We start from the raw sequence: 19,059 nt of genomic DNA on the forward strand, positions 1-19,059 counted from the left end.
ACCAAATCTGACTCAAATAGAAATCAATAGTTCAATGGACAGTTCTTCAACTATTAGAGAAATTAAGGCTGTGGTTAACAATGCTTCTATTTAGAAAAAAAACAGAGATGGTTTTACAGAATGTTTTATTAAACTTCCAAGGAACAAATCATCACATTTTAATATGAACATTTCTAGACAATTCAAAAGGGAATACTCCCTGTGCCAGTCTGGTGGTGGACCCCAGAAAAGCCATGTCCTTTAATCCTCATTCAATATTGCTGCGTGGGAGCTTTTTGATTATCCAGGAGATGTGGCTCAACCCAATTGTGGGTGGTAACTTTTGATTAGATGGTTTCCATGCAGATGTGTCTCTACCCATTCAAGATGGGGTTGCTCACTGGAGTCCTTTAAGAGGGAACCATTTTGGAAAAAGCTTTAAAACTAACAGAGCCAAGAGAACCACACAGCCAGAGATCTTTAGAGATGCAGAAGGAAAACACCTCTGGAGAATCCTTATGAAATGAGAAGTCAGGAGTGAAAGACAGCAGATGTTGTCATATGCCTTTCCAGCAGACAGAGGTGTCTTGGACATTGGCCTTTCTTGAATCAAGGTATCTTTCCCTGGATGCCTTAATTTGGACATTTTCATGGCCTTAGAACTATAAACTTGCAACTTAATAAATTCATTTTTTAAAAAGCCATTTCATTTCTGGTATATTGCATTCCAGCAGCTTACAAGCTAAAACAGATTTTGGTACTGAGAATGGGGTGCAGCTATGATTTACAAATACCAAGCATGTTGGTACTGGTTTTCCCACTTCTACAAAGTAGGCTGTTTGTACTTTGATTGGGATTGCACTGAATCTGTAAATCAATTTTATTAGAATTGACATCTGAACTATACTTAATCTTTCAATCAATGGACATGGATTGTCTTTCCATTTATTTAGGTCTTCTCTGATTTATTTTAGGAATATAAAATATTCCTAAAATAAATTCCTATATTACAGTTTTCTGAATGCAGGTCCTTTACATACTTGGTTAAATTTACTCCAAGATATTTGATTCTTTTAGTTGCTATTGTAAATGGATTTTTTCCTTGATTTCCTACCTACAATAATCATTATTAGTGTAAGAAACACTACCAATTTTTGCGTTTTGATCTTTCAACCTGCCATTTGCTGAACTCTAGCAGCTCTGTCATAGATTTTTCAGGACTTTCTACTATGGGATCACATCATATGCAAATACTGAAAGTTGTACTTCTTCCTCTCCTGTTTGGATGCCTTTTATTTCTTTTTCTTGTCTAATTGCTCTAGCCAGGACTTCTAGCACAATGTTGAATACAACTGGTGACAGTGGGCATCCTTGTCTTGTTCCTGATCATAAAGGGAAAGTTTTCAGTCTTTCACAATTGAGTAGGTTGTTAGCTGTCTTCTCGCCACCATGGTTTCTAATAAGGAGTCAGAACTTAATCTAATTGGGACTCCCTACTATGTAAAATGTTGCTTTCCTCTTGCAGCTCTCAGAAATCTTTCCTTGTTCTTTGCATCTGATGGTGTGATCACTATATGATGGGACAACATTGTTCTTCGTGTTTATCCTATTTGGTGCTCTCTCAGCTTCTTGGATGTACATATTCATGTCTTCTGCTAAGTTCTGGAAGTTGTCTGTTGTATTGGTTTGTTAAAGCTGCTGGAATGCAATATGCCAGAAATTAAAAAATGGCTTTTACAAAGGGAATTTATCAAGTTCCAAGTTTACAGTTCTAAGGCCATAAAAATGTCCAAACTAAGGCATCCAGAGAAAGGTACCTTGACTCAAGAAAGGCCAATGTTTGTCACATGTGATGGCATGTAGCTGGCATCTTTGGGCCTTGTTCCTGGTTCCACCGCTTCCAGTTTCTGATGCCAGTGTTTTCCTCTTTAAGTGTCTGTGGGCCTTTACTTAGCTCCTCTGGGACACAACTTTCAAGTTCTAGCTTGCATAGCATCTCATGGGAAGGCACATGGTGATATCTGTTGGGCTCTGCATCTCCAAACACCCATTCAAAGGCATCTCTGTCACTACTGAAGCAACTGTTCTCCAAACATCTGAGGTTTCTCAAAAATGTTTCCCTTTTTAAAGGACTCCAGTAAACAATCAAGGTCTACCTTGAATGGGTATAGTCATATTTCCATATAACCAAAAGATCATAACCACAACTAGGTGTGTCACATCTCCAAGGAAGTAATCTAACCAAAAGGTTACATGCACAATTGAGTGGGTCAATCTCCATGGAAACAATCTAATCAAATTTCCACCCTAAACAATAGGTTTGGCCCCACAAGACTGGATCAGGATTAAAACATTTCTTTTCTGGGGTACATAACTGGTATGTCTGTCATTTTATACCTCTGAATATTCCTTCTATCCTTTTCTCTTCTTCTGGGAATCAATAACGTGTATATTGATATACTTCATGGTATTCCAGAGGTGTCATAGACTATTTACGCTTTTAAGATTTCTTTTTTCTTTCTGCTTTTAGCTTGAACATTTCAAGTGTCTTGCCTTCAAGTTCAGTGTTTCTTTCTTCCGCCAGCACCAATCTACTCTTGAAACCCTTCTGGGTTTCAGTTATTCTGAGCTTCAACTCCAGGAGTTCTATTTCTTTTTAAAATTTTACTAAGATTGTCTTATTATTCATTCACAGTTTTCCTAATATCTTTTAGTTCTCTTTCTGTATTTTCCTCGAAGATTTCTTTTTTTTTTTTGTATGCTCTATGGCAGGGGTCACACTTCATTCTTTTCCATTTGAGTATCCCATTATTGTACCACCATTTGTTGAATTTTGTTTGCTTTTTCCTTTGTTTATTTGTTTTGGTGAAGTGCATGGGCCAGGAATTGAACTCAGGTCTCCCACTGGCAGGCGAGAATTTTACCAATGAACTATTCTTGCACCTCCCCCTCCCCCACTACCTTTGCACGCCACTCCTCAAGCATTTTTAAGGTCAATTTTTAAATGGCTTTGTTTGGTATATACACATTCTCATCTTCTTTGTTGGTGTTTTCTGGATTTTTATCAACTTCCACTGGATGGGCCATCACATCCTGTTTCTTTGTTTAATATTCTTTTATTGCACACTGCACATTTTAAATATTTAAAAATGTTAACTCCAGGATTTATTTCCCAAGATGTCTAGCTTCTGGTTTTGTAAACAGCCAGCAATAAGAGATTTTCTTGATCTTCAGCCCTCCTATCAGGAAGGTCTGCTCAAGATGAATGCAGTGTGTAGCATTTTCCCTGTCATTCTGAGTCATTGTCTCATCCTGGGCTTTTGCTTATTAACTGTTTTGGGGTTCTCCTGCTTACAGGAGTTTGTTCCCTATTTCCCAAGAAACAGACCTCACGCTCCTGGGTGTTCGAAGCTGGCAAGCCTTTATCCCAGACTATTCAACTCTACAGCTTTTTACACCCCTTTCATTGTCTCAAGCTGCTTTTACCTAGAAGGCAAATACTGGGATGAGAGGCACCCACACAGGATTTTCCCAAGTAAGTTTTTTCCAGAAAAAACAGGGCCAAGGACACATGATGGGGCTACAGGCCAGCTCCAATGTGCCCTGGGGATGGGATCAGGAAGGGTGCCAAGAGCTTCTCCAATCCCTCCCCAGAGCTGAGCTTTCCTGGCCTGTACAGCAAGCACAGCCCTTCAGCTAACTGTCCCCATGTTCTAGTTTGCTAGCTGCCAAAATGCAATATACCAGAAATAGAATGGCTTTTAAAAAGGGAAATTTAATGAGTTGCTAGTTTACAGTTCTAAGGCTGAGAAAATGTCCCAATTAAAACAAGTCTATAGAAATGTCCAATCAAAGGAATCCAGGGAAAGATACCTTGGTTCAAGGAGGCCAATGAAGTTCAGGGTTTCTCTCTCATCTGGAAAGGCACATGGTGAACATGGCATCATCTGCTAGTTTCTTCTTCTGCCTTCCTATTTCATGAAGCTCTCCAGCATTTTCCTTCTTCATCTCCAAAGGTCGCTGGCTGGTGGACTCTCAGCTTCTCGTGGCTATGTCTTTCTGCTCTGCTCTCTCTGAATCTTTTTCATTCTCCAAAATGTTTCCTCTTTTATAGGACTCCAGAAACTTATCAAGACCCACTCAAATGGGTAGAGACATGTCGTCACCTAATCCAATTTAACAACCACTCTGGATTAAATCACATCTCCAGGGAGATGATCTAATTACAGATTCAAACATACAGTATTGAATAGGGATTATTCTGCCTTTACGAAATGGGACTTAGATTAAAACATGGCTTTTCTATGGGACAAACATCCTTTCAAACCAGCACACCCCCACAGTCCAGAGGAAGTGCAGTATCTTTAAATCTCCACCACTACCACCCCTGTTCATGGCAGGTTGAAACAATGGCTGCCACCACCTTTGTCCCAGAGGGTTGAGATAATGGCTGCCCTCAGAGTTGGGCCTGCAGTGACCCGAACTTGCTAATCAAAACCTGTGATCAGTGACTGGCTGTGAAAAAGAGGATTTTTATATGCCTCTTTCTGTCGCGTGTGATAGCCAGGGGCTGGGCGCCCCCAGCAGCCTGCCATGAGAGTGGGGGTGGGCACGAGTAGCTGCCACACAGAGAGGACAATTTACTGTTCTTTACAGTAATGTATCAGCCTTTTCCTCCCACACTTCCCTGGATGCTATACAGTTTCTTCTGGCCTCTGGAGTTCAAAGCGCTGTTTCAGATCGGTCCTGGCTCTTTACTGTTTTGTGGAAGGACTGAGTCCTGGGACTCCCTACTTCACCATCTTCCCACAATTGCCCATCTTTTGCTAATTTCTGTTTTAATGGCTTGTTTATTCTTTTCTTGTTGTATAGAATATAATCCTTTGTCAATTTTATGACTATCTACTCGCAGTTTGTAACTTACCTTTTGGCTCTCTTTCAAGTGTTTTGATGAATGGAGGTTCTAAATTTTAGTACGGTCAAATTTATCATTCTTTTGTTGTCTTGTTTTGAAATATTTTCCTTTCTCATGTCAAAGATATTTACCTCTGTTTTCTATTAAGAGTTTTAAGGCTTTGTTGCTGACTTTTAAGTCCTTAATCCCTCTGGAGTTGAGTTTTTATTTTAGTATGAAACAAAGATCCAAATTAATATTTTATGTATGTATGTAGCTCCATCTGTTTGGCATTCTCTCCTTTACCCATTGATCTGACATCTACTTTGGTCATTTGATAATATCTTATATTCATGTAGGTTTATTCTGGGTTCTCTATTCTATTCATTGGTCGATATCTCTTCTATACTAATAGCACCTGGTTTATTTGCTTAGCTTCGAAGAAATTTCTTATATCTGATAGGGCAAGTCCTTCTCTGGAAATATCCTGGCTATCTTGGCTCTTTGTTCTTCCAGCTCTGAACCCGAAGTCCATGACTGTTATCCTTTCCTTGCAATCCTCCTCAACTCTCTTGCCCTTCCTCCGTCACATTTATCTGAGTAGACCCCAACCATTAGCCTGTTTAAATCCGGTTCTCCACCTACAGAGGCACTACGCCCAAACACCTGAATGCATCTGAAGATACACACAAAAACATGCTAATTGATGTCACTTCAAATTTATAAATACATATTTCAAATGTCCCTCAGAACTGTCCAGCAACTTTATGCTATCTTGCCAGTGTACCTCCAACTTTCCTAGATTAGGAGATGAGATCTTGTAGCACTTAACTGTAAGGCTCTAATTCTAGATTTCCTGAGTTCAAATTTTAATTCTTTCACTAAATATGTAACTTTTGGCAAGTTAAACTTCCCATTCGCAAAATACTAGAAAATATTTATCGTTTAGAGTTGTTTTGAGGATTAATTAATCAATAAATGTAAGACACCTAAAATAGTGTCTGCCACATAGTAGGTACTATCTAGGGCTAGTATTGTTATCCTAGATGATGATTTCACACATTACCTTCTCTCCTTAAACAACTTCTCCCTACTCCTCCTCTCCACTGGTGGCATTGCTTCTTATTTCTTTGAGAAACTAATAGTTAAATGAGCAGTTCCATGTTTTCCCATCAGCTTGCATCTGTATCCATATACTCTGTCTTCTCTACCATTGATAAAATTTTATTACTCCTAAGGTCAGCTCCTCCAATCAAGCACTGCTCTAGTCTACTCAAGGACTTCCTTCTACAAATATCCCTTTCTCTACTGAACTCTTCATTTTTCCTCCTCTACTGGAATAACCCATCAGCATAAAATACATTGTAATATCTATCATCTTAATGAAACCCACCTTGACTCCATACATAGCGACTTTTCTCTGAATGTTTTAGAAAAACTCCTTGAAAAAGTGTCTACAGTTGCTGTCTAATCTTCCTTTCCTCTCATATTCTCTTGACTCCAGTCCAATCAGGGTGTTATTTTCAGCACTCTGTGGATCCTCACATTGCCAAATCCAAAGAAGGACTATTCTCAGTCCTCATCCTACCCTCCTTTCTAGCTTTGGTTAGAGGTATATAGCATTGGCTCGGTATATTTCTCAATCTCTTTTGCTTTATCTGCCTTCTCTTCCTTATTACTAAATAAGGAAGTATCCAAGGGTTCAGGCCTCCAATCTTCATCTGTTCTATCTATAGTCACCCCATTGGCTATCTCATTCAGAGACAAGGTTCTCATTATCTAGTCACTGATGACTCTCTTAAACCCATACTCACATATCCAATTGCTCGCTTCACATCCCTACTTGAACATCTAAAAGGCATCTCAAACATAATACATCAAAAATAGAACTCTCGATTTCCCCCTTCAAAATCAGTTCCTCCCCCAGTATTCCCCACTTAGTAAATTAACACCATGATCCACCTAATTGCTCAGGTTAAAAATCATGGAGTCCTCACTCACAACCTACAGCCTTTTAGGAAATCCTGTTGGTTCTACCACCAAAGAGAATATAAAATCCAACCACATCTAACCGTCTCCACTGAGGAGCCAAGCCACCATCAACTCTCACCTGGACTCCTGTAATATTCCAAGTGGTCTCACAGCTTCATCTCTTGCTCCCGAACAGATTTTTCTCCACACAACAGCCAGAGTGATCCTATAAAAATGTAAACCATATCTCCTGTTAAAAACCTTCCAATGACGTTCAGTCACGGAGGAGTAAAATCTTTACTACTGTCCACAAGTCTCCACATTATGTGATCCCCTGTGCACCACAGCCCTTATCTAGGGCCACACTACTCTTCACCCGCTGGGCTCTACCCCAGGGACTGTCAATTCTTCAAAAGCCCCAGCTCATTCTCCTTAGGGGTAACTCCTGGAAGGCTCCACTCCCTATAGACTTGTCTCACTGGGTCCTTCTCTCCAGGATCTTGGTTCAAACATAAATGTTCACAGACGCCTCCCAAAGCCCCCCTATCCAAGGCGGCCGCTCCTAACCCAAAGTCACTAATATCTAACCATTTCCATGTTCTCTCTCTACAGTGCTTCTCAATATGTGAACGCAACCTTTTTGTTTACTTATATTGTCTGTCTTCCTGAAAATATAAACTTTGTTAAGACAAGAAATCTTCACTGTCCTGTTCACTGCTGTATCCCCGGTGCCTAGAAGGGTGCCCGGCCCAGGGAAGACATTCAAAAATATATTTGCTGAACGAACCGACATCTCAGAAAACTCATTATCACTCCATTTTACAGTAGAAAATGAGGTTTAAAGAGACTAAACGAATGACCCAAGGTCGCACAACCAGTTAACAGCAACTTTGGGAGTTAAAGCCTAGTCTGACTCCGAAGTTTGGGCTTTTAATAACTCCACCAAATTGCCTCGTTATGTTTTACAATTTACTATGCCGCTTGTGCGTATGAGCCAGCTCGGAGATCTAACTTTCCAAACTGTAGGCTGAAGCTACACAAACACCCCGCCAGGAACTTAGCCTTCGTCACGCCAAGCTCCGCGGCGGCCTCTGCCGGGAGCGCCCGCGCGAACAGCCGGCCTCACGCAGAGGGTTCTGGGATCGGTAGTCACGTTCTTTTTGTCCCTGCAATTGACATAAAAAAGAAATAAACCACCATGAAAGTTAGATTTCTCTGAGTTTCATGCAAGTTAAACAAGGCTCAAATTCTGGCTCAGGAGAGCGCCGCCAACGCGACTTTTTCGTATGAGAGGCACCAGCCTTGGGTCAGGCGGTGCGCTGACAGCCCCTGGGGGGTCCTTGAGTGGGCGGGGCTTGCTCGCGATGGCTTGTGGGTCCTTCCGGTGCTGCTTCTCTCTTTCGCTCGGGCTCGCGGCGCCGGCAAGATGGGTGAGTGTTTCGGGGTCGGCTGAGGAGACCGCCAGCGGTATCTGGGCTCTTGGGGATGGCACGGGAATGGGTCGGAGCAGGGCAGGGTCACGCTGTAGAGAAGTCTGACGGGAAAGGGAGGCGCAGCTCCCACAGGCACGTGGCCGAGCGCCTAAGGGGTCCACGCGGCGTGGAGGTGCGGATCTCACCTTACCGACGGGCGCAGGGCTGCGGACGCTGCTGCCGAGCATTGACGTGGGGTTTTCATTGCCTTGGGTGGGTGAATGCACCTTGGGATGTCCTCACCTCTCGTAACTTGAGTGTTTGATACAAGGAATCTTGTGGTTTGGCCTTATGTTTGGCTCTTAGGCCTAGCTAGATGTGTTGCAAAATGCCGGTTTGAGAGTTTAGTCCAGGTGAGTTAGTTTTAGAAGATGTAAAAAAAAGATCCCGTGGCGTGTTTTTTGCAGAGCACCTTAGTCATTTCTTAAAAATTTTTAGGCAAGTGTCGCGGTCTTCGTACTGCCAGGAAACTCCGTAGCCACCGACGGGACCAGAAGTGGCATGATAAACAGTACAAGAAAGCCCATTTGGGCACAGCCCTGAAGGCCAACCCCTTTGGAGGCGCTTCCCATGCAAAGGGAATCGTGTTGGAAAAAGTGTAAGTAAAAGACCGCTGTTTCTTTGTAATTTGCCGTATTACGGCAATTCGAGACATTTGTCCAGTGCTTTTAAAAGAAGTGATAGAGATTCTGGAGTTTTGGGGTGTATGTTTGGGTATTTGGGTAAAATTTCAGAACACTTTGATTTAAAATCTGGTAAGATTAGAGATAGATATCTAAGATTTTTATTCTTGTTAACATTCAGTAAATCAAAGAGGAAATGGAAAAAGTAGTAAATATGTGGAGGATACAGGTGACCATTTGCTATGTGAAAAAAGCAATGACATCGATCAACTTTTCAAAAAAATTTTATAGTCACATTATGTGGTCTTTTCTATTTGAGAAAGTCATACAGCTAAGGTTGAACCATAAGGATTTGCCAGTATTTGACTTTTTTTTTTAACTAATAAAGATGGTAATTTCATGTCTATCAATTAAGTGGCAGAGTCAGGGTTTAAATCTAGAATTTCCAGCTGTTTCTTTGTTGTTTTAGATACCTTTGCAAGTTTATAGGGGCTAGAAATTCTCCACTTGTGCTTAACTGAGGAAAAACTTGGTTGAAATCAGAGGATTTTAATGATTTAAAATAAGATTGGAAACACTGAAATAAGCATTGAGTTTTTTATTTCTGATCTTAAAAATACTGCATTTTTTGTATCACAAACCATATAATTTCTAGTAGGTTCTGTCTAATGAACTTGGAAATGTATCCCTTTACTGAAAGCCAGTTCACTTTGCCATGCCGTTTGTTTCAGAGGGGTTGAAGCCAAACAGCCAAATTCTGCCATCAGGAAGTGTGTCAGGGTCCAGCTGATCAAGAATGGCAAGAAAATCACCGCCTTCGTGCCCAATGATGGTTGCTTGAACTTTATTGAGGTGAATGCTTCAGATCTATTCTAGCTTCTGTTCTTGGAGTGATTCCCCTCTGCCCCCCAGATTTTTACATGACGGAGTTTCCTGATTACAGCTAACACCAGAAGTAAACTGTTTTTATTCTAGGAAAACGATGAAGTTCTGGTTGCTGGATTTGGTCGCAAAGGTCATGCTGTTGGTGACATTCCTGGAGTCCGCTTTAAGGTTGTCAAAGTAGCCAATGTCTCACTTTTGGCTCTATATAAAGGCAAAAAGGAAAGACCAAGATCATAAATTTTGGTGATGTAAAGCAAACAGTAGTAATAAATTTTCATATACCAGAAATACGTTTTGCCTCTTATTTTTCCTCTACCCACCACAAAAGATTCATTGGGTGCTTAACCAATTTTAGGAGATGTGGGATTTATAACCTAAGAAAGTGTTCTCCCGTCTCACTTGTGTAAACATAATAACACGTATAGATCTTTTAAGTTACAATGAATATTGGATACCCTTAGAAATGTATGGCCTTGAAGACATAACTTTATTGTGTCATACAGCATGTACAAAGCAAAGAAAGAAGAAAGCAATAATCTTCAAAGCACTCCTCAACAAGTAGTTACAGGAGAGCTCCCAGAATCTGTCATGGGCTACCATACCATCATCTCAGATTTTTCCTTCTAGCAAGGCAGTTTTAAGAATTTTACCATAATCTTGCCTATAATTGGATGCCTTCTGACCTCATGGTTTATTTCAAGGTACCCAAAGCTGTGGAAGTGATGAGATCTTGTGGCAAAATTGGTTTTTTTGTTTTTTGGCTTTTTTTTTGGCATAGGCAGATTCCGGGAATTGAACCCCAGGTTGCCACTTTAGGTAAGAATTCTGCCACTGAGCCACTGTTGCACTGCCCCAAAATTGGTTTTTATAGTTGACGCTGATTGTTGGGTACATGGATATTTTTGCTGACTGTAAGTTTTTGTTGGAAAATTGGAATAGAAAATAAGATTTTGATTAAAAAATGAGGTTATTAGCCTTTCAATTTAAGTCATCTGAGGAGCTGTTCACTTTGTAAATAAATTTATTTCAGTGTTTGGCTCCACTAAGTTTTAATTGTGAAAAATAACATACTAAACAAGTTTCACAGCACACAGCAACTAGTTACACAACAGTTTTCAAAGTTTGGTATAGGTTACAATTTTAGGTTTTTCCTTCTAGCTGCCAAGACACTGGAGGCTAAAACATACCAACCAACGTAATGAATTTAGCAGTCAGGCTCCATTGCTAAATACTATCTTTAATGAGTTAGGGGATGGATCTAGTTGATGTTCTTGGAGAGGCTGGCCCCTCTGGGTTTCAGTACTTACTGGCCTATGAACCATCTGGAGGTTGTAGGTTTCTGGAAGGTAATAGTTCATGGAAACTAAAATCTGAGTCTGAGCTGTTCTTCAGGGTTGGCAGGATGGTTTTGGTTGGGGTTTGGCAAACTGATAAAAATAGCAATATGTAGCTAAAGCTTGCCTAAGATGTAGCTTCTGGGCTCTATTTGAATTCTCTCAGCCACTGATAGCTTACAGTTCCCACTGTGCCAGGGCCAGGGTCATCCCTGACAGTCATATCCTGTTCTAGTTTGCTAGCTGCCAGAATGCAATATACCAGAAATGGAATGGCTTTTAAAGGGGGGAATTTAATAAGTTGCTAGTTTACAGTTCTAAGGTCAAGAAAATGTCTCACTTAAAACAGGTCTATGGCGGGCCGCGGTGGCTCAGCGGGCAAGAGTGCTTGCCTGCCATGCCGGAGGACCCCGGTTCGATTCCCGGCCCCAGCCCATGTAAAAAACAAACAAACAAACAAAATATAATAAAAACAAGAAAATGTTTAAAAAGATGTTTCCCTTTCTTCCTCCCTTCCTTCCTTCCATCCTTCCTTCCTTCTCTCTGTCTTTCCTTCCCTTCCTCCCTCTCTCTTTAAAAAAAAAAAAAAAAAAAAAAAAAACAGGTCTATAGAAATGTCCAATCTGAGGCATCCTGGGAAAGATACCTTGGTTCAAGAAAGCCTATGACATTGTTCTCTCAGCTGGAAGGGCACATGGTGGTCTCTCCTGGCTTTCTTGTGACTCTACAAAAGGGCCTCCAAAATGTTTTCTCTCTTGAAAGGATTCCAGTAAGCAAGTCTACCTCCAATGGGTGGAGACACACCTCCATGGAAGTCATCTACCACCCCGCAATACTGAATGAGGATTAAAAGACATGGCTTTTCTGGGGTCCACCGCGGATTCAAACCAGCAGATCCTCCTTGCCAGGGAGACTTTCACCCCTGGATGTCATGACACATGTAGGGCAGAGCAATGATTGTACTTGCAGACTTGGGCTTAGAGAGGAGTAGGCTAAGGTCTTTTACCAAAAAAAAAAGGAAAAGAAAAGGAAATTCGTGGCTTCCCATTCCCCACAGGGGAAAGACCTAAGACGTTACCACAGCACAGAACTGTTGTCTGTTTTCAGCCTTGCTCCAGCCTTCCTGCTCTTTGCTCTCCAAGCTTCAGCAACACTGACTTCTCATTTGGAGTCTATTCACCGTCTAGCCTGAGACCTCACACTTCACTTCTATCGCAGCTCTCTCTGGCCTTTCAGGCTCCTCCGGTACCGTTCCTCTCGTCACCGAAATTTGTACGATGACGCTCCTCCCCCACAAGGGCGGAGAGGTGGCTCCCGCTTTCTATCCAAGCGTCTAGCGCGTGTGGTTGCAGAGTCCATATTTAAGCCATTCCTAAAAGCTGGTAGGCCGCTTTCGGATGAGTTCCGCTTAACTCAGATCTGCGGCTAAGAGAAGATTCCCAGACGCTGCTCACCTGGCTGCAGACGCCAGCCTGCCCTGAGAAAGGAGAGGCCGCGGACGACTGGGGGGCCCCGCCCCGGGCGTCAGGTGCGGCGCGGACAGCCTCGCGGGGGGCGGGACCTCGGGCCTGCGGCAGCCGGAACGGCGGCGCGCCGCGACCCTGGCCCGGCGGCGCAAGGAGAGCGCCGGCGAGAGCCTCTGCGCGGGCGCCCCTGGGCCCAGCAGCGGGTCTCCACGTCCCTGTAGTGCTTAGGCGCCAGCCGATCCGCTAAAGAGGAGCGCGCCTAAGAGCGTTCCGGACACCTTCGCCATGGCTTCACACGCGTAGTCCTCAGGCACCCCGACAGTAGACCCGATTAGGCTACTGCGCTGTCCTCCCGTGACCGAGTGGCTGCGGGGATCGACCCTGCAGTTCCCCTCCTGCTCGGCAGCGCCACACGCAGAACTCCACCCCAGATGCTTGCAACCGGTCTCTGTCCTTCTGCGTCCTCCCTCTACCCCCTTCCTTGCCCCTCGCCTTACCCCCGCTGGTTCCCTATCCGCCTTTGATGTATCCAGAATAGAGGGTGCAAGGCCGGGTCTAAGGTGAGAAATGAGGCACTCACCTTGCGTGCAAAATTAAGGGAATGGAAAAAAAAACCCTCAGTAATCAAGATATAAGGCATAAAATATTTGATGATTGCTGAGGATACAGTAATGAATGATAGAAAACGAAGAGCCCCAGGCCATAGTCAACTTGGGTTTATAATCCGTTTCTCTCAGAATTTCGCTACCAGCCTCCCGCAACCTCTGGCGGAATTGATCCAGTAGCCTCCTAACTGCCTAGAGTTTGACCTTGTTTGGCTGATGCGCCCTCGTTCCTCTGGAGCAACGTGTTTAAATGCACAATAGCTTCAGCTAAGCTCCCCAATCATGCCATTAGGAAATGTGGGTAAGTCTAGTCTGTAAATAATGGCAACAAAAGTACAGCCTCTGTTCTCAGTGATAGTTGCTTGACATTTACTGAAGGAAATAATTCACATATTTAAAAGAATATTTGGGAACGGAAGGGTACTTCCTCCTAAATAGTTATCTGAATGCTTCCTTCTAATGTCTAGAAAAGGCAAGGATGTCTACTTTTGCCACTCCTACAACTAAAACTCCTATGTACTGGAAGTCTTAACGTAATAAGCAAGACAAGGAAATAAAACGTCCCTATTTACAGATGACACGTTGTCTACAACGTGAAGTTGCCACTTCATTCAGACTGTCACTACAAGTTGTCTACAAAGAAATGCCCAAAAAAACTAGCAGGATACAAGGTCAATGCACAAAAATAAATGATATGTCTACATAATAGTAATTAATGGTCAGAAATAGAAATTTAAAACAAGACCATTTATAATCTCTCCTTAAAATTAAATATTTAGGAATAAATCTAACAAAAAAATGTACCGGATCGGTGGTTGCCAGCGATCAGGGGTGGGGGCAGGATCTGATTATACAAGGGTAGCAGGAGGGAATTTCTTTGTGGTGATGAAACAGTTCTGACGCCCTCATTGTGGTGATGGTTAAACAAATCAATACATGTGAGGAAACTTCACAGCACTACACACAAAAACAGAAAATAAAAAGTACATATAAAAATAATAATAAAATCCAAATAAGGCTTGTTAGTTTAGTTAATAGTATTATACCAGTATCCTTTGGTTTTGGAAATGTACTCTGAATAGGAAAGTTGATATTATTAGGGAAAGCTAGGCGAAGGTACACATAAACTCTATACTAGTTTTACAACTTCTTGTGAAGTCATTTATAAAAGTAAACAAATATATAAGGATGGTTAGTTATGTTAGTCTTATTTAATCCGTGTTAGCTCTTTCATTGGCTCTAGTAAAGCTCAAACAAATCAAATTGTTAGCGCAGAAGGAATCTGAAAAGCACTCGAATTTGTGGTTCACAAATCCAGGGAACATCAGACTTCCTTAAGGCACTTATTAAATTACAGATACTCCCAATCTTCTGGAAGAGAATCTCTACAGTATCTCAGGAGAAATTTGTCTTTATGTTGAGCTCTTAGATGGTGCTCCCCCAACTTACAGGAATTACTGACCGTATCCAGCCACCTCATCTTATAAGTTAGAAGCCTAGAGGAGGTAGCTTTTAAGCATTTTAGAAATAACCTATTCAAGTGGTTGGCACAGTTGAGATCAAAACCAATGTTTGTCTTCTGATTCCTAAATGAAACTTGCTATCAGAAATCCACTCATAGCTTCACAGGTAGCTGCTGAGCCAGTTCAGGCATAAGTGATGGTAGGTAATTAGACTAACAATTACTTGTATAATCTTTATTTTGACCTACAAAATCGGTTTAAAGGAATCATTCAAGTATTAACTCACATTTCTTATGACATTGTTTGGGGATTGTTTTAGCGTTTGGCTGTATTGAGCATTCTTTGTTTCAAGCATAACCCCTATCCATACTGTTTGGTAAAGTGAGGCTGTGTTTAGGTTTTGTTAGCACATGAGGAGGAGAAGTGGATTTCAAACTTATTGTCACTGTAATGCCACCATAGGAGTCCTAGAGAAATGCATGAAAACATTTAACAATTAAACGATATCAGCATAAATTGTCCAATAGGTGAAAATCGTTTTTAGAGAAGCACATGTGAAGGAAACCATGAGTGACAGATAACCATGTCCACATAAGCACATGCACAGTTGCCACTTCATTCAGACTGTCACTTAAGCCTTTAATATGTGAGGTATATCTTCAGAGAAGAGGGAGCCACTCACACCTGCCTCGGGGACTTCGGCCTGCATGACAGGCACCATCGCAAATCCCTTCCTTCAATGCACCTGCTTCCCAGGAGACCTGCTGCTTTCAAACAGCAACCCTGATGCCCAGAAGTTCTCCCTTAGGAGGCAATGTGGCAGTCACTGTCCCCCACATAGCTCCTTCAATTTCAGTCTGGGAAATACCAGCTCCTTCCCTCAGATCCTTTCCAGTCATCTGTTTGATTATCTGCAGAAATATGTTATTGACATGAATGCTGTTCTTCCATCTATCCATATGTGGGTTTTTTTTTTTAATCTAGCTTTCTAATGCTTTTTCATTGTCGTTAATTAGCAGTAGGATAAGAGATTATGTTATTTGGCCGGATTAAAAGTGTAGGACATACTGAGTATACCAAATTTTCAAATAAGTTTAGATGCTAATGAATATATTATAACGCTTTGGTACCTCCATTAGTAGCCAGCTAGTGTTTAAAACTGACAGTAGTGGCCAGTTTGTACAGTAGTGGGCAGTTGAAGCCACATTTAAAATTTTTCATTTCAATCACAGCTGAGAACAGTTCAGAGAAATGTTACTTGTCAAAACATGTTTTATCCATTAATACCTGCTTTGGAAACAGTGATATGAAATAGATTTTGTCACATTTTTTTCTCTATAGCTTTGTGATTTTATTTATTCAGCTTATAATAAAACAATTTTTTCTGTATAGTTGACAGCATCATGTACTCTGTTTGGTGTATATTTGCAGGTAGGCAGGACCATTTTCCCCCTCCTTAGGTTATCAGTAGGTTCCAAGTGTTTCCCTAGGCTTTTAATTCCAGTATGCAATAGTTCATTTACTCATTCTGTATTTTATACATTTTCTTATGTTTATAGTTAGGTATTGTTTTTTCTTTCATTATCCCTGTCTCTCCTGCCACCGTATGTATGTAAGTATGTATGTATGTATACTCCCAATCTTCTATATGTGTGTAGACATATATAATTGTATATATATATCCATTTATATACATATGTGTGTGTGTATAAATAGAAGAAAGCCATTCTGAATGGAATTTGGACCTAAGGTTTGTTCCATAAATAGATTTCAGAGGGTCTGTGAATCTCTTGAAACTATATGCAGAATTTTCTAATTTTATATATACACATTCTCACACACATTTTTCTGGAAATGAGTTCTATACCATTTCATAATTTCAAAAAGTTTCCTAACCCAAGAAGCCAGCTGATACTTAATCTGGTTCAGTGGGAAGATCTAGTGATTTTCCCATAATTTTTCATTTACTCACAGCCAAGAACAGTAGAGGTAAGTTGTCTGCGATTTGACAGAAGTTGTCTATGGTTTGTCATTTATCAAACGTCTAAGTGAAGCAAGGTAAATAAGGACAAATATTTTGCTTATATGAAATATCTAGAAATAGCACATTTGTAGAGATAGAAAGATTAGAGGTTAAGAGAGGACAGGGAAGAGCAGTTGTTGTTTAGTGGGTAGAAGTTTTGGAAAATTTAAAGTAAAAACTTTTAAGTAAATAATGGCAGGAGCATTTTAGCTTAATGGTTCATAGAATGTAAGTTTACTTAGCTCTGGCTGCAGGCATTAGGAAGAGATAAAAACTATAAATACCTGGGTCACAACAAAGCCCAATTCTTTAGGCCTGAAGAACACTGGAATTCTTAGGTTATAAAACTGAGGATGTGATAAAATTTGTGATGTACATATAGGAGTCCTTAATGCTATCATTTCTCAGTGAACCCCACAACAGCCTTGTGAAATGGGCACTGTTATTAGCATCCCCATTTTACAGAGGAGGGAACTCAGACTTAGATTTTTAAGCTCTTCTGACCTGGTTGTCCCTCTGCATGAGCGCCTTCTTTGGGTCCCAGTGGTGGTTCTCAGGCTTCAGTATATGTAACACTCATCTAGAGAGCTCTCTGAGAAGGTAGATTCTGGAAATTCTGGTACAGAGGGCATGGGAAGGACCCAGAATTTATCATTTTAATAAGCATCTGAGGGGATATTAGCGCAAAATGAATAAATTTTCACACCCAAGCACAATCCACACGGTCCACACTCCTTGGCCTGATGATCAAGACCCTATACAAGCTGTCCCTGAGGACATTTCTGCAAAACTCCTGCTCACACTTCAAGTCCAGTTCAGAAGACATCTCTGTCATAAGGTCTGGCCAAACACCTACACACCAGGCAAAATGAAGCATTCTAAAAGAAAAAGAAATTGTGGACAAATTTAGTCACATACGAAATATATTTTCATTTTAATCACAGTTGAGAGCAGTTACCATAATTTATGAAATGCTCCCAATGTAGTGAGTTCTGGAGGGCAGTGCATCTGTGGATGGATGATCCAGTCTGAAAAAACCCACTATGGGCATATTTTACATTCTGCTTTGGTTACATTGCTGACCTAATTATGGAACATGGGCCACTTTAGGGAAAGTTTCCCCAAAGGTAGTCAAGGTAAAGAGGTATAAGCCCAACCCTCACAAATCAAAGTGGAGGACCAAAACCCAAAGGTGTTTTTTTTTTTTTTTTTTTTTTTAGAGAGAGGGAGGAAGGGAAGGAAAGACAGAGAGAAGGAAGGAAGGATGGAAGGAAGGAAGGGAAACATCTTTAAACATTTTCTTGTTTTATTGTATTTTGTTTGTTTGTTTGTTTTTTACATGGGCTGGGGCCGGGAATCGAACCGAGGTCCTCCGGCATGGCAGGCAAGCACTTTGCCCGCTGAGCCACCGCGGCCCGCCCCCAAAGGTGTTTTTAACATCTAAGAATGGAGTAAAAATTCACAGAATAAGCAAAAAAAATTTTTTTTAAATTGTAGAACATACCACAATGTCTGTGATTTGCTTTAAAAATATTTCAGCAAAGAAAAGAAAATGAAAAAAGGGATAAATGAAGCAATTATGGCAAAATCTTGCTGACTCTCATTTATAGGTACGTGGGGGTTCATTTTTCATAACAATTAAAAAAATTATGTGCACATCACAATTGTGTAACTGCTACATTCTCTGGTTATACTAGCTCCAGTACAAGTACAGTCAGCTCTGCCAGAAGCACAGTGGAAAAGTAGGGGCAATCAGGTAGACGAGGAAGAAGCTGGGAAAACTAAATCCGGCAGTACTGAGAAATATAGAACCTATCAGGATGAAAAGAAGCTGAGAATCTATGAAAATTTCAACAAGACAGAGATAAATGTACAATTTGGTAATAAAAGCAAAGTAAAATGAAATTATTTCAAAGATTTAAGGAAATGATAAAACACAAACTGCTTTTGGAATGTAAATTGGTATACCTTACTGGTGAACAATTTAGCAACATGAATCAAAGTCTTAAAAGATGCAATATTCTTTGATCTGTTAATTCTCTTAAGAACTGTAACCTAAGGAGACAAGACGTGAGCAACTGTTTCTACACAGATTTCTCATTGCATTACTTTCTGCAAGCTCCCTGAAGGAAGGGGCTTTGATTTATTGACCACTATGTCCCTACCACAGTCCTGACCCTGTAGGAAGTAGATGCTTAATGAATGAATTTTATTTTATTTATTTATTTTTTACATAGGCAGGCACCCCGAATTGAACCCAGGTCCTCTGGCATCGCAGGCAAACATTCCTGCCTGCTGAGCCACCGTGGCTCGCCCAATGAATGAATTTTAAATGAACATTGAA

At 41.0% G+C, this 19,059-nt stretch overlaps 3 protein-coding genes across 23 annotated transcripts in view; 1 reads left to right on the top strand and 2 right to left on the bottom strand.

Annotated features, from left to right (window-relative positions):
- LOC143665617 (V-type proton ATPase subunit S1-like protein) overlaps positions 1-8,189 on the bottom strand; it is a 58,293-nt gene extending 50,104 nt beyond the window's left edge. For 8 of the 18 annotated variants that reach the window (XM_077139242.1, XM_077139236.1, XM_077139240.1 and 5 more), the window contains exons 1-2: positions 7,811-7,887; positions 6,984-7,070 (exon numbers count right to left, since the gene is read on the bottom strand). Coding sequence is in view for 1 of the 18 variants with exons in the window: in XM_077139233.1 (XP_076995348.1) it covers positions 6,984-7,070; positions 7,632-7,651 (107 nt within the window). In the remaining 17 variants the exon portion in view is untranslated. The other 10 variants (XM_077139241.1, XM_077139231.1, XM_077139223.1 and 7 more) reach the window with 7 other exon arrangements.
- RPS23 (ribosomal protein S23) lies at positions 8,110-10,112 on the top strand. The gene is made up of 4 exons (XM_077139245.1): positions 8,110-8,274; positions 8,755-8,914; positions 9,671-9,791; positions 9,915-10,112. Exons 1-4 carry the CDS (start codon positions 8,271-8,273, stop codon positions 10,059-10,061), a joined length of 432 nt encoding a protein of 143 aa, XP_076995360.1. The 5' UTR covers positions 8,110-8,270; the 3' UTR covers positions 10,062-10,112.
- A 3,908-nt stretch (positions 10,113-14,020) lies between these two features.
- Positions 14,021-19,059, bottom strand: part of ATG10 (autophagy related 10) — a 437,178-nt gene continuing 432,139 nt past the window's right edge. For 3 of the 4 annotated variants that reach the window (XM_077139251.1, XM_077139250.1, XM_077139246.1), the window contains one exon: positions 14,252-17,593. The gene's annotated coding sequence lies outside the window, so the exon portion shown is untranslated. Of the gene's footprint in view, positions 14,187-14,251; positions 17,594-19,059 lie in introns of those variants that run through there. The other variant, XM_077139249.1, reaches the window with a different exon arrangement.

This window comes from Tamandua tetradactyla, chromosome 21, assembly GCF_023851605.1.
Source record: "Tamandua tetradactyla isolate mTamTet1 chromosome 21, mTamTet1.pri, whole genome shotgun sequence".
Classification (NCBI taxonomy): Eukaryota; Metazoa; Chordata; class Mammalia; order Pilosa; family Myrmecophagidae; genus Tamandua; species Tamandua tetradactyla.